The 13,423-nt window shown below is 47.3% G+C and overlaps 1 protein-coding gene across 5 annotated transcripts in view; it reads left to right on the top strand.

The window, feature by feature from the left end:
- LOC135896914 (sulfotransferase ssu-1-like) overlaps positions 1-12,673 on the top strand; it is a 29,510-nt gene extending 16,837 nt beyond the window's left edge. For 2 of the 5 annotated variants that reach the window (XM_065425420.2, XM_065425418.2), the window contains exon 2: positions 11,337-12,673. In XM_065425420.2, the coding sequence (XP_065281492.1) occupies positions 11,343-12,278 (936 nt within the window). In that variant the 5' untranslated portion in view covers positions 11,337-11,342 and the 3' untranslated portion in view covers positions 12,279-12,673. Of the gene's footprint in view, positions 1-786; positions 1,004-3,706; positions 3,754-11,336 lie in introns of those variants that run through there. The other 3 variants (XM_065425419.1, XM_065425421.1, XM_065425417.1) reach the window with 3 other exon arrangements.
- The last annotated feature ends 750 nt before the right edge of the window (positions 12,674-13,423 follow it).

The raw sequence follows: 13,423 nt of genomic DNA, 5'->3' as shown, positions 1-13,423 counted from the left end.
TTATGGCTTGAACAAGATTAATTGTGGTGTTCTATCATATAGCCTTAGCGATCACATGCCTATTTTTTCCGTTTGAAAAAAAAAGCTAAAATAACACCTGTAAATGACATTCCGTCCCAAATAATCACGCATGATAGGCTAGTCCGCTTTCGTAATGAATTAAGTCAGGTTGACTGGAGTAGTGTATACACTGCATTTTGCGCTGAAGTGGCTTGCAACACATTTTTGCAAATATTTATCGCCGCCTATTTGAAACTTTTCCCTTCTCCTTCACACCTCGCAGGGCCTTCAGTAATACGCAAATTTATTTGAAGAGATCAATCTTGTGTTTCAAATAGCGGGATAATGAATAGCGACAGTGGGGGGAGTGTTCGATGGCGACAGCGATATAAACAGCCGGTCGCGCGCGCGGAGCGAAGAATCCTGCAACGTCGGCAGGAAGGGGGTTCCACGGCGAGAATTTTTTTTTACCTGGCGATGACCAGTGGAAGACGCCAGTTCTTTGTGAGTCGGCGCTTCGGGAGTCCCTGAATTAAAGCAACGCGGCACGGAATGATTTCGTCGGCGCGGAGCGTTTCTTTTTCCGCGTCGGCCACCCGGGCGCACAGCGCATTCGGCGCTTGGAGTGAGCTGTACGCATACGTAATGACCGGCGCATACGAAGGGCCGAATGAAAGTGGCCGAGAGGCACCATCAAGAACTAGTGTACGGCTGCTGACGCACGTATAGTGGCGAGGCGGAACGAAAGCCGATAGCAGTCGGCGTCCACTTTCAGGCTGTCCTTGAGAGCGGCGCCCAGAGTCTATTTATGCCGGGTTTTTACCGGCCGAGCGCTGCTTGGATACTGTCGCTGCCGAGCCGGGCGGTGGCCGCTCAGCGCTTCCAAGCCGGCGTCTGACGGTCAGCTGAAGTTCACTGTCCCGCTGTGGCAGGGTCCGCACCGTAAGTGAACGGTGCACTTCAATTGTTGCAGAGTCATTCGCTGCTGTCAACTTTAGGGAAGGTGGGATCATATTAGCGTTCATAAATTATACAATTATCACGTAAGCATTAAGTTTCAGCTACCAACGAAAAAAAAATGTAGATAGCATACGTTATCTAGCCCAATTACGGAAAAAAGTAAATTAACCTTGGGAACCTTGGGAGATATCCACCCCGTGTTTAAACACAGGTAAACAACGTTTAACTACGCGCTTTCGTCGCTTCTGAATGTGTGTCAAATGGCTCACTTTCACCTGTTTACGAATACATACGGCGAAATTTGCGAGAAGTATTCAGCGTAGGTGTGGAGGTAATTGATATGTTGTACGGTAGGATAGGATAGGAATAAACTTTATTGCCCAACGGTTATTGCTGTTGGTGCCCGGGGCTAGACTGCCAGGGGTCCATCGCCCGAGGAAAATCTTTCGAGATCCTCGGCAATGGCCCTGGCCCACTGGACAGCCCACTCCTGGTCTCTTCGGGTGCCTCGCTGAAGAGGGCGGCTTGCCATCTCTCAGCGAGGCGCGCCGCATTGCACCCTTACGGAAATTATGACAATTGAACGCCTGTTCATTATCACTTTGTTTTCACTGTTATGTTTGTTGCGACATTTGTGCCTGCCTATATAATTTTTCTCTTTGTTCTATTACAGTTTTTGTCTCACGCGAATTTTTGTAAAAAAGAAGTGCCTTGGGCGTATCCGCTGTTCCTGCTGCTGAAAGAAAAAATGAGGCTGTGGCTACGTCAAGCTATCTGAGAGCTTTTTTTCCCGCAGCTACTCTATCCGTTCCTAAATGGATCGAAAAATAAAATTTGATTTTTGTGTGTGTAAGGTTGGGAGAGGGTGACGCTCTTACCGCGAAGGCTATAAATCTCTTTTCATGACAGAAGTAAGTGAAGCACAGGAGAGATGAAAGCATGTAGAAAACGTTACTGCCTTTAAAAAAATTAAATTATGGGGTTTTACGTGCTAAAACCATGATCTGATTACGAGGCATGCCGTAGTGGGGGATCCCGAATTAATTTTGAGCACCTGGGGTTCTTTAACGTGCACCTAAATCTAAGCACACGGGTGTTTTCGCATTTCGCCCCCATCGTATTACTACCTTTGCTTTTGTCGTCCATAGACCATGGGGCCATATTCACAAAGCTCTTCGTTCGTAAGTGCTCTTTACCATTGGTTGTCCGCTTTCGCTAGTAATGTGTCCAGCATCAAGATCAACTGGAACTTACTCTTGCGAATAATTCTAGCGTAAAAGGTATTTGTGAATACTGGCGCGTATTCGGTCAGCTTTTCGTTTGCAAGAACTGTTCGTCATTAAACAGCGCCTTCGCTTTCATCCCATTGGCTATACCGATAGTCTGAAGCATGTTACGAACCTCTTCTTGCGTACGAACGGTGCCTTGAATTCGCATTCGCAATAGTCCGTATGATGAAACTGTTCATAAGAGGAGGTACCAATCAGTCGTGATGTTGGACATATCATTATCGAAGGCGGTCGGCCATTGTAGAAGAGTTGTTACGAACGGAAAGCTTTATCGATTCGACACAACTTATTCTCTCTTTGTCGACCTACACGTTCGTCATGATCAGCGACTGCCTCCATGAACAGTAATTTTTGGCGTCCTTAGACTTTATATCCATTGCGGGGGCCATATATGGCAGTGACGTCGTTCTTAAAGTTAGGTTCTGTGGTTTCGCATGCCGAAACCACGATATGAGACACGCCGTATAGCGAGGCACTCCGGATTGATTTTGAGCACCCGGGGTTCTTTAACGTGCAGCGAAATCTTGGCACGCGGGCGTTTTTCGCATTTCGTCCCCGTCGAAATGCCGGCTGCAGCAGTGGCCGGAATCGAGCCCGCGACCTCGAGCTCAGAGGTGTAACGCCATATCCGCTAAGTTATACCGCGGACGGTTGACATGTTTCTGTGCACGATGTCGTCGGTTCAATTCGCAGGCAGCACGTAGGCTGAGTTTTCATAGGTACGGAATAATAATAATAAAAAAAGACGTCCGCGTACTATGACTGAGGTGCATCTTAAAGTGCGCCATGGACAGTATTTTGTCATCATTCTTCTCCTTCGGTTCTATTTGGGTCTTGTGCAATTGTCGCGATGAATCGGCCCTTCGTGGCTATAATGGCGTCGTCGGAGCGTTAAGGTCAATGACGAGGGGCAAAAATAATTGACAAAGAAAGGAATCACTGTGAAGTCTGAACCGAGCTAGTCTAAATTAGTTCATTTCCTTCCACCATTTCATCTCATTACAGGTGTACGTTGTTAAAAAAAAAAAAACCTGCGATAAATCTAATTTAACGCGCATGCCAGGGGTCGCGCAGCTGCCCGACATACACTATAACGAAGCTATGCACTTTTTATGCGAGAATAATCACGAGCGTTCCCTGAACAGTCGCCATAGCTCAATAGATGACAGTGAAGGTACCGATTGAGAATAAAGACGAAGTAAAGATCTCTTGCGAGCAGAAACCCCTGTGCATGTTGCCGATGCATGGACCATGGCGTCAATAATGTTTACTGTTTATTCCTCAAATGCGCATGCATTGCGTACTTGTAAATTTCGTCTTCAAATAGCATAATCCTTTCGAAAATGACTAGTTCCCAACAACTTGTTCTTAAAGTACAAGAAAAGAGATATGATGGAAAAGTTTGCAAATATTGTACGCGACGTCACTTGTCACTTGTACTCGCTCAACAGGTTGCGCAACCAAAAGCGGCGCGATGCCTTTCTTCCATCTGAAGGACGCAATGGTAATCTACGCTACTTCGTTTCCTTCTTTCTTTTTCTTTCTTTCTTGTTGAATAGCTGCGCTGCACATAAGACTGCAGATAGGCTGGCGTTGTACGCGGGTAAATAGCAAGGAGACCCTGGACTTCAAGCTTGACGTCAGCGTATATTTTTTTGTTTATTTCCCCTTAACTTTGTCCTGTAGTGAGTCGAGAGCGCCATGTATTAGTTAAATACGTAGGCACATATTACGTGCACGTAGAGCGCTTGCTAAGTGCCAGCTTTGCTAAGGAGGATATGAAGAACTGTGTGTTCGTTGGGAAAACACGGGGACATGTGTTTGTTTCCTGCAGTGTCTACGTCGAACGCAGCCAAATGAAGTTACTGCTTACCGGGCGATGTGGATAATCACCGGCGTAGTTGGGATAGTTAGTATTCGCTTCACGCTCGCCTGCAGCCGCGTCGTTCATTTCCTCAGAGGGAACGATCGTAGCTTTCAATGTACGGCCGCGAAAGAAAACGTGGTGCACCAGCATCAAGGTGGCGGAGCTCACTCACATGCAAGACTACCCCACTTTAATTGCTTGCTGATGCCACTGCGGCTCACGGAAGTCAAGCACCACGCCAACGGTCTCGGTGCCGACGTTGGTCAGATACCAGCCAACGACACGCCATATGCCCTCAGAGAAAAATAAATAAATGAATTGCGGCAGAACCCATCTCACGATGAATGTCGACGTTAATGCGATCAACAATGAAGCAGTGTATAGCGACACACCGTATTGTCGCTGCAGAGACGAATCTTGTATGGGGCGAGTAGGCAGCCGGGCTTCTAGTACTCTGGCGCTTCCCTCTAGACACGCTGTGTCATTCAGCTGCGAAGCTCGCGCGTCACGCTTGTGCGAATACAACATCCAAACAAGTTTATCTGAGTAAATGTGACGCGAGTTCGATACCGCTCAGCACCAAAGAAATTCTAAAGGATTTTTTTTTTTGCAATTGGAAGAGTGGTACATACTAAGTGGCACATAATTACCCACATAATTACCCAAAGCACGGCTCGGCCCCCTCGCAACGTGCGACCTGTGCTCTCACACTGTCCGAGACGCTCGCCCTTTCTAAGGACTGTGTTTTCCGCGCCTTACGTACGATGGTGGCCTCGCGGTTACGCCCCGAACGCGCGCCTATACTGCTGCAGCCTCGCTGAATTCCTCGAGCTTGGTTGTGCGGTTGCTCTTCCCGAGCTGCATATCAGCCACACTGGGCAGTGCGTCTTGACGTTTTCCTCCTCAGGCGCTGCCAATTTTTGCTCTTCGCCTTCCCATCCCTCTCGCCTCTTTGTTCCGTTCAAGTGTAATCTTACCAACGTTCAGTTGCCAGCCTCACTCTGTATGGGCTATTGCGATTCGGTCAGTGACCTGTCATTTCTGGCAGCCAGTAATAAAAAACGAATATTATCGATAATCGTTTTCTTCCCTCTCTTATTTTTTTTTAGTCTATATGAGTCTAACTTTGAACGAAAGGGGTGATTTGGAATTGGTGGTTGTTTATCATGAAATGTGTGAGTTATAGCACGGACAAGGAACACGAATGCGAAGAGGTGCGTGTGTATTCTTAATGTAATGTGTGTATTCGCTCGTTTCAAGCTTAACTTCCAAGGTAATTCGAACCTCCGAAGGAAAGACCTAGTCGTACAGTTTTCATATGGAATGCACGCCATTATTATTTCTTCTTTTTTTAATTTCGCGCCGCCTAACAAATCACGCGACGAAAAATTCTGAGTGGTCGTATTTCGTGTCTGTACGTTAATTTGGGGGCGCCTAGGGGTAAAATGTCCTTAACAGCAGTGTACGTACAGAAAGCAGCCTCCTGTGAGTTTCCATTTTTTTAAGGGGTTTCAGCGGGGGCTCTTCTCTCATATGTGAAAGCGGCAGTGAGCGAGAAACGATCATTGCTGATGCGAGGTCATCGCTTTGCCGAGGAAGGCTTTGCGACGCCGCGTGGTGAGCCGACACAGTCTGGTGCATTCTGTTGAGCGTGCTTAATTGCGGAAAGCCTCCGAACGACTGCATGTTGCGTATGTGTACACGCTCATTTTCATATTTATTTCTGCGTCGTCGTCGTCATTGTTGTTGTTGTCGTTGTTGTTGTTGTGTTAAGCCTCGAGTCATATTATTTGTGTCACTAAGCGATCAAGATTAGCCATCAGCTCACTATGGGGTGATTAAGTATCCTTTCATACTTTAATTTACCAACAAAATAAAGGAGGGAGAAGAACAAGAATGACAAAGGGTCATCGCTTTCTTGTTGAACCTAGGCCTCGTACAATTGCCGCGAATACTTGATTGACGCTTTCTCCTTGAACATTTGAAAAGACGAGGGCTAATTGATGCATACTTGACTTAGTAATCTGGTTACACTTACACACACACACACAAACGCCACGTGAGAGCAGAAACGGACAGGGGACAAGTGTTTGTCCGTGTAGGTTAACTTCCTTTTGTGGCGCGCGTGCGATGGCTTACGATGTCAAGTATGCCCCGGACAACTACTTCCCCGTCCACCCCATCAAGCATGCCGCTTGAAAATTATCCTCCGAGAACGTGCGGGCCCCATAGGCCACGGAAGAAAAGTCCACTGATTGATTGAAGTCATCGGAATGGAATTGGAAATGATGGTCAGTAATATCGTCCCCCCCCCCCCACCTCACCTGCAACAACAAATCGCTACATACCTGAAAACCAGTGGCGTAGCCAGGAATTCTTCTTTCTCTGGGGGGGGGGGGGGGGGAAGAGAGAAGGAAGGGGCTTGCACTAGGCCGGGGAAGTCGAGTGCTTTGTCACTTTTGACTGTCGTTCGGCAACGTGAAAGCCTATGAAGCGGCTGCATGCCCAAGCTGCTTCTCGTGTGTCTGCTGTCGAGTGTAAATGTAGTGCAGCTGTAACGGCTCCGAGCCATAACCTGCAACACTAGTTGCGTGGAACTCGGAGCGTTCCCTGTGGAGTGATGCAGAACTGCGGCACGGGTTCCTACGCAATACTGATCCGAACTACGACTTTCGTCATGCCCTGTTGCCTCGACCGACGGGATCGCGCGTGCATGCGTCGTATTCGGCTTAATGACGCTTTCACTAATCACTTCTTATTTCAAATTCAGCCAGTGCATTACTCTCATGTGCCACACATGCAGTGTTCACCCAGAGTTGGCACGCGTAATCTATACGTGCAAGTGTATCGTAACTTTAAAAAAACAGACCGACGCAGTTCATTACACCTCCGTCGAGATGCATGCCTCGAACTGCGAGATGTTCGCCTTTGAAGGCTTTGCTCTTTGCGCCACGGCGTCACGTACTGCGTACGATCGAAGCTGGGACTCGAGTGTAATGCGGTTAAGTGCAAGGACATCACGTCCGACTTGACGTGGTGTACTGGCATACTTAACCGTACGTGCGCGTATTTGCCTAGCGATTTCATCATTTTCTAATTGGTTATTTCTGAAACATCCTCCTGCAGAGATTTGAATGTTGCATGCTGAGGAAAGATTTCAGCACAATGTAAATCGATTTAAAGAGGAAAAGAACCGCGACTTCAGACGTGTCGAAAAAATGGACAGGACGAGCGGCATCACGTCACGTCCCGTCTTCGTCACGTCGCGTCTGAAGTCGCGGTTCTTTTCCTCTTCAACATGTCGGACCAACTGGCCCAAAGTTTCCCCCTCTTGTAAATCGATTAAGCAATTAATTTTGGTCAACTTTTTCTTTGCATATTTTTTATTAGAGTAGTTTCAACGAAACGAAAGATAATTAGCAATAAATTAACTAACTTTCGTAACGAAAAAGTTTATCAGTCTTGCATTCCTCCTATTTGTTGCATCAAAATTTACTTTGCTTAACTGCGCGCAGCAGTTAACGAAGAATTCATTCCTCGCTGGCAACAACTTAAGTATTTCTCAAGATATGATTAATTGACTGGTGTTTAACGTCACAGCACAACACGGGGCCCATTGAAGACACCTTAATGGAGGGCTCCAGAATAAATTTTTTCAAGCTGCGGTTCTTTAACGGGCCCCCAAAGTTCGGCAGACGAGCATTTTTACAATCCCCACCCATCGGAACGCGGCCACCGCGGGTTCCTCACGACGTGTTCGACTGCGGCTCGAATGTTGAATTTTGTCGGCCTTGTCCCATTTGTTCCATCATTCTGCAGCGAATTTTGGATATTAAAGTCTAAACAAAGCGTTATCCAGTGCAGGCTATTCGTATGGTTACAGTAACGATTAGAAAACTGAATGCTTCAGTTTTCTTTCCATGCGAATTTTCATATCTCCTTGTAAAGCACACAAGAAATATTACACATTCATCTTTGACATGTCACTCAAATTAGAAAACATTTTCTTGGGCGCATAACTAAAAATTGTGCTAACGCCAGCTTTGGGCAAGCCGTCCGTTTAATCTCTGCCCTAATTCCTGCATGGGCGCAGAAGTTCATGCCTTTGAATTTACCGCATTGGACACTTTCTTTCATGCGAGTCGCATTACACTATTCCCGGTATCAGTACGGGAAAAAAAAACGTGCCTCAACCTGGAACTCTGCAAATCGCCCTGATTCATATATCGCCAAGGAATACTCGGGTTCAACCCATGTCCTCATTGATGGGTCTTGCTCTCAAGACAGTTCGTCGTCTGGCTTCGACACATCGTCTTCTGGTCAGCACTTTTCTGACCTTCTTGAACGGTTAACTTTATGAAATTTACGGTCATAAAAGAACCCTTGCCATTTGTTGGGCGTGTTGGTAAACTGGCATTGCAAGCATATTTAGCGCCAGCGAACAAGGACAGAAGGGAGACGACACCACAATGCGGCACCACAAGGAAGCCGTTCTTCAGATCCTTTGGCAACCACCAAAACGATGGGTCATCTTCACAGCCTCAAAAATCACCCTACAAAGCATATGTAACATCAACAGAGCTAGTAACCAACATCCAGTAATCCGAGAAATTGGTTACATTCATCACATGGATACTGTCGCTGGTCACACTGCAATATTCCAATGACCTGCCGGACACTACTACATGTGTTGAAATGAAAAAAAAAGTTTATCTATCTGGCCGCAGAGGGCTATATTAAAGAAATTTCAGACGGATATACTTTACAAATGCTGACGCATCATCAATGGCAAAAAAATACGCCACTAGGAAAGGAATCACCTGGGGAGGATGTCGCTTCATCAATATCACTTTCTCCAGTCAGTTGACTCCGTCTTAAAAAATTCCACATATCAGCTTCCCCGTCACCTTGAGACAATGTATCAACGGCTTAGACTGAATGCCACATTTACCGGTGCCATTTTCAAGTGTCCACCAACCCTTAGTGTGATGCGCTAGAAACCATGGAACATATTTTGTTGGAATGTCCAAGCAACAGAGACGAAGGGACATGTTATCTCAGTAAAATGGTGTCCGCTTCCCAAACTTCTCTTTATAGGAAGCATACTATGTCCAATACATTTTCTTCAAAGCAACGTCAAGCGTTAAATTTTTAATGCTTTCGCATTAAACATTTTAAATGCCCCATTGCGCGAAAATCCGGCGTTGCAGTCAGCGGCTCGAGCAAATGATGGCACCGAAAATGGCCGGCGGCAAAGAGTAAAAGCACATGAAAAGTACTCGAATTGACGTCAGATTGCTCAGGGAGGTTCCTGTAAACAAAGTAAATTAAATGCCTTTGAACATAAAACACAAATTTCGGTCTGGGTGGGAATCGCGCCCGTGCCTCCGGGGTGCGAGGCGAACACGCTCTTCCGACGCCACGGTGGCTCCTCGGTTCTGGCTGACTAAACGTGGGGCCGTCGTTGGGTGCGTGATGGTGCAGCCATTGGAGGTGGCGCCACGTCATGAGCGTGTGAAATTAGTGTGTAAAAAGCAATAATGTCCAATTGAATGCCGCTGAGCGATCCTTCGAGCTATCAGTTCCTCGTGGGCACGCGAGCGCGTTTAGAAGCCTGGCGCGTTTTCATTTGGCCTTGTCGAGGCGCAGTTAAAACGCTGGCAAGAGCTTGCGCGGGCAAGGAACGCGCAGAAAAAAAAAAGCATTTCACCAAAGCGACTACAATGCTTTCGGATTCCCAAGCGTAAACAGTCTTGAGTGTCTCTGCCTATATATATATAAATATATATATATATATCCGTTATCCCACCTGTGCATACCATGATAAACATTTTCCAGATTTTCTTTTTCCTTATCCCACCCTCCTCTCCCTGGAACCTTCGGTCCCCAATTCCCTTTCCTATACAGAGTAACATGTAGCGCTTACATACGCACCCGCAGAATTCTCTTTATCTTATTAAAGAACTCTCTCTCTCTCTCTCTCTATCTGCATGCATGCACTATGTATGTAAGCAAAATGTCCCTAAGTGTAATACCCATTAAGACTGTGTGAAAGCTAAATTTGTTATATGAGGGGATTGCACCTAGCTGGTTCATCGAGAGTCGCCTTCATGCCGACGGAAGGACGCACGTTTATGGCCTAAGAGAAGGCTCCACAAGCGACAATTTTATAAGCATCAAATTATCGATTGCGAACATAAATTGCCGTCATAAATTGTCACTGTCAGTATGCGCGATGACAGTTTACAAGCACTTCTTCACTGTGCTTATAGCGTATACGGGCGACGTCATAAAATACGACGCTGCTTTCGGAGAGCGTAGTGTAGCTCCCACTCGGCCAGGGTTAAATTCGTCTCTGCTGTCTGTGCGTGAATGAAGGCGTAGGTGAAAAAGGTGCATTCTGACGCCCGTCTACCTCTCCATTGGTACATTCTCGTGTTATCTAGGACTGCGAGATTTCAGTGTTACAGAAAGCCGCAATCAACGTGTCGCAAAGCGATGCACTGCACGTTATCTGCTTTCTGCATCCAACACTTTCTTTTTCCCCGTATTTTTCGCTATAGTGTACTAGCAGTTGTTTCGGACACAGACAACTATAGCTTTTCAGTGATCCGAAACGGCACCTCGGCATGAACAGAAGCCATAACATGATATAGAGTTATGCTGGTGCTTGTAAGTGTCTGTGCTTTTGTTTCTGTTTTCAACATTTCTCACTGTTCATGCCGTTTCACATTTTGAGTTTTTAAACCTGTTTTGGCTTACTAATTTTATTACAATTTAATTTTATGCGAAAGACGTATCCCTGCGCATACAGCTGTCTCGCTTCCGTAGGTAGATTTATTCGCTCTCGCAGACGTCCTAATGATTATCCACTATACGCCCCTTCCGCCGCCTTTGCGGCTAGCTGCCGATTAACGATGCTTCCGTAAGGAAAACACCCAAAACAGTACCGTTTGCATAATTTGCTGTGAAGAGTGGGGCACGCGTTACGCAATGCTACTAACGTATAGCATCTGAAAGTTCTTTGATTGCAGAGAATCTCGCAAGCACAGAGCGCTCCAAAAGAACCAGCGAATGTCGCATTGCTACCGGTATTATTTAATATTGATGTACTCGGAACAAAAGCTGCACTGTCAGCAGCGTTATCTTTTTATTTATTTATTTATTTATTTATTTATTTATTTATTTATTTATTTATTTATTTGTTTGTTTATTTACAGGTCACGATGCCTGCCCCAAAGAAGCCAAGTTACATAGACGTAGACGGGATCCGGGTACCAGGGGGCTTCGATCCTGACCGCGTACGAGAAGCACTGAGCTTCGAGCCGTTGCCCGGAGACATCTTTCTGGTCACATACCCCAAATGCGGCACCCACTGGATCCAGCAGATCTCGCAGCTCATACTCAACCGTGGCGCGTCGGCTAGCAACTACCTCGAGTTCCAGATGAAGACGCCCTTCCTGGAATTTACAGGCAACAGCGGCCTGGACGCCATGTCGCCGCCACGGCTTCTCAAGACGCACTTGGCCTTCGACCGGCAACCGTACCACAAGGACGCCAAGTACGTGTACATGGTGCGCAACCCCAAAGACTGCTGCGTCTCCTTCTACCACCACGCGCGGGGCATACCCGGCTACGAGTTCGCGGACGGGTCGTTCGACGACTTCTTCGAAGTCTTCATCAGGGGCGAGACGGACTTCGGCGACTACTTCGATAACCTGCTGTCGTGGTACAAGCACAAGGACGACCCTAACGTGTTCTTTCTCACCTACGAGGACTTAAAGGAGGACACCAGGGGCGGCGTTCTTCGGCTAGCCCGCTTCCTCGGAGAGGAGTACGCGGAGGCGCTCGAGAAGGACCCGGACCTCCTCCAGCAGGTGCTGGACAAGAGCAGCCTGCAGTACATGAAGGAGCACATCGAAGTGTCCGACAGGGACTTGCAGAAGTTGTTGAACACCGCGAGCGGCGCCGCCCTGGGACCGGTGCGGAGAATGTTCGTGCCCCGAGACGGCAGGGGTCCGACGATGCAATTTATACGCAAGGGTCAGGTGGGCGACTGGAGGGGACACTTCACCCTCGAACAGGAGGCGAAGATGCGGGCCAGGATCGAGGAGAAGACCGCTGGCACAGATGTGATGAGTCTTTGGAAGGACTATAACTAGTGTGTACAGTCGCGCCAGCCGTTTTCGGGCGTAAGACGCAAGAATCATCTACTTCTCATAGACGTAGATAAGGATCAATTTTTGTTTCTTGTTATAACAAAGTACTACCTCGCAAGTGCCGGAAAATTACTATCAGAGTGCCGCAGGAGCTCGTCGCAACTGGTATACTCGTAGAACTCGAGCGGCCAAGAATTTATATACGAGTGGAGGATCGCAAAGGCAGTGCTTCTAAAGGCCTGCCTTTGGGATGGCAAACAGCGGCACACTCGATTTTAAATGAAAACGACTAAAGGAAGCCCTTTACAGCCATCTACTCTGGGACCTCCTTCTGTATATTCATTTGTGTATTACCCTTAGTAACTCAATAAAACGTGATTCTGATTCCGAAGACGAAACACTATAGGTAGGTGGAAATTTAAAAAAAAAAAGTCGCAGTTTCGCCCGAACGGCGCAGCACCGATTGCGATAGAAAATTCCTAGATAGCTATATGAAGTAAGGATAGTAGTTTTATCTGCTGCATAAACTTGTAAACATTCGCTCAGTAACTTAATTAACAATGATATAATTTGTAAGCATGACTGAACAAGGACGTAGAAAGAAAAAGAGCGACAGAGACAGCGCTGTGTCTATATGTCTGTTTCTTTCTACGTCCTCGTTCAGTCGCACATACACATTCTATCATCGATTCAAACCAACTAGCCCGCCAACGTATTCTAACTAAATTAACAAGCACGGTGCCACGCGCGCACAGGTAAACATGAACACATCTCGCTCGATGAGCGCGGAAACTCGCGGTCAATATGCTGGAGTGAGGAATCGCAGCAGCAGCAGCGATCGAATTGACCTTCGTGCATCTCTCGCTTCGACGCGAACGAAGCGTCGAAAGCACAGCGCATACGAAGCTACCGGCTCTACGCGCACTCTGCAAACATCGCAGATCGCTTTGAAGAGGTTCGCGCGGGCGCTCGCTTTGGCCACGTCGCAGATCGCTTTCAAGATACGGCGCCCGCACGGCCGCGCCGTTTAGCAGCAGCCTCCGGAGAAAAATACCTCCCCCCCCCCTTCCCCTCCATCGGCTCACCCCTCGTGCCTCGCACGCGACAGAATGCGCGCTTCCGACCCGCCTTCCTTAAAGCCAGCCTTT

Source organism: Dermacentor albipictus, chromosome 1, assembly GCF_038994185.2.
Source record: "Dermacentor albipictus isolate Rhodes 1998 colony chromosome 1, USDA_Dalb.pri_finalv2, whole genome shotgun sequence".
In the NCBI taxonomy this organism is placed as follows: Eukaryota; Metazoa; Arthropoda; class Arachnida; order Ixodida; family Ixodidae; genus Dermacentor; species Dermacentor albipictus.
The sequence above is the reverse complement of the archived record's forward strand: the minus strand, read 5'-3'. Positions and strand labels throughout refer to the sequence as shown.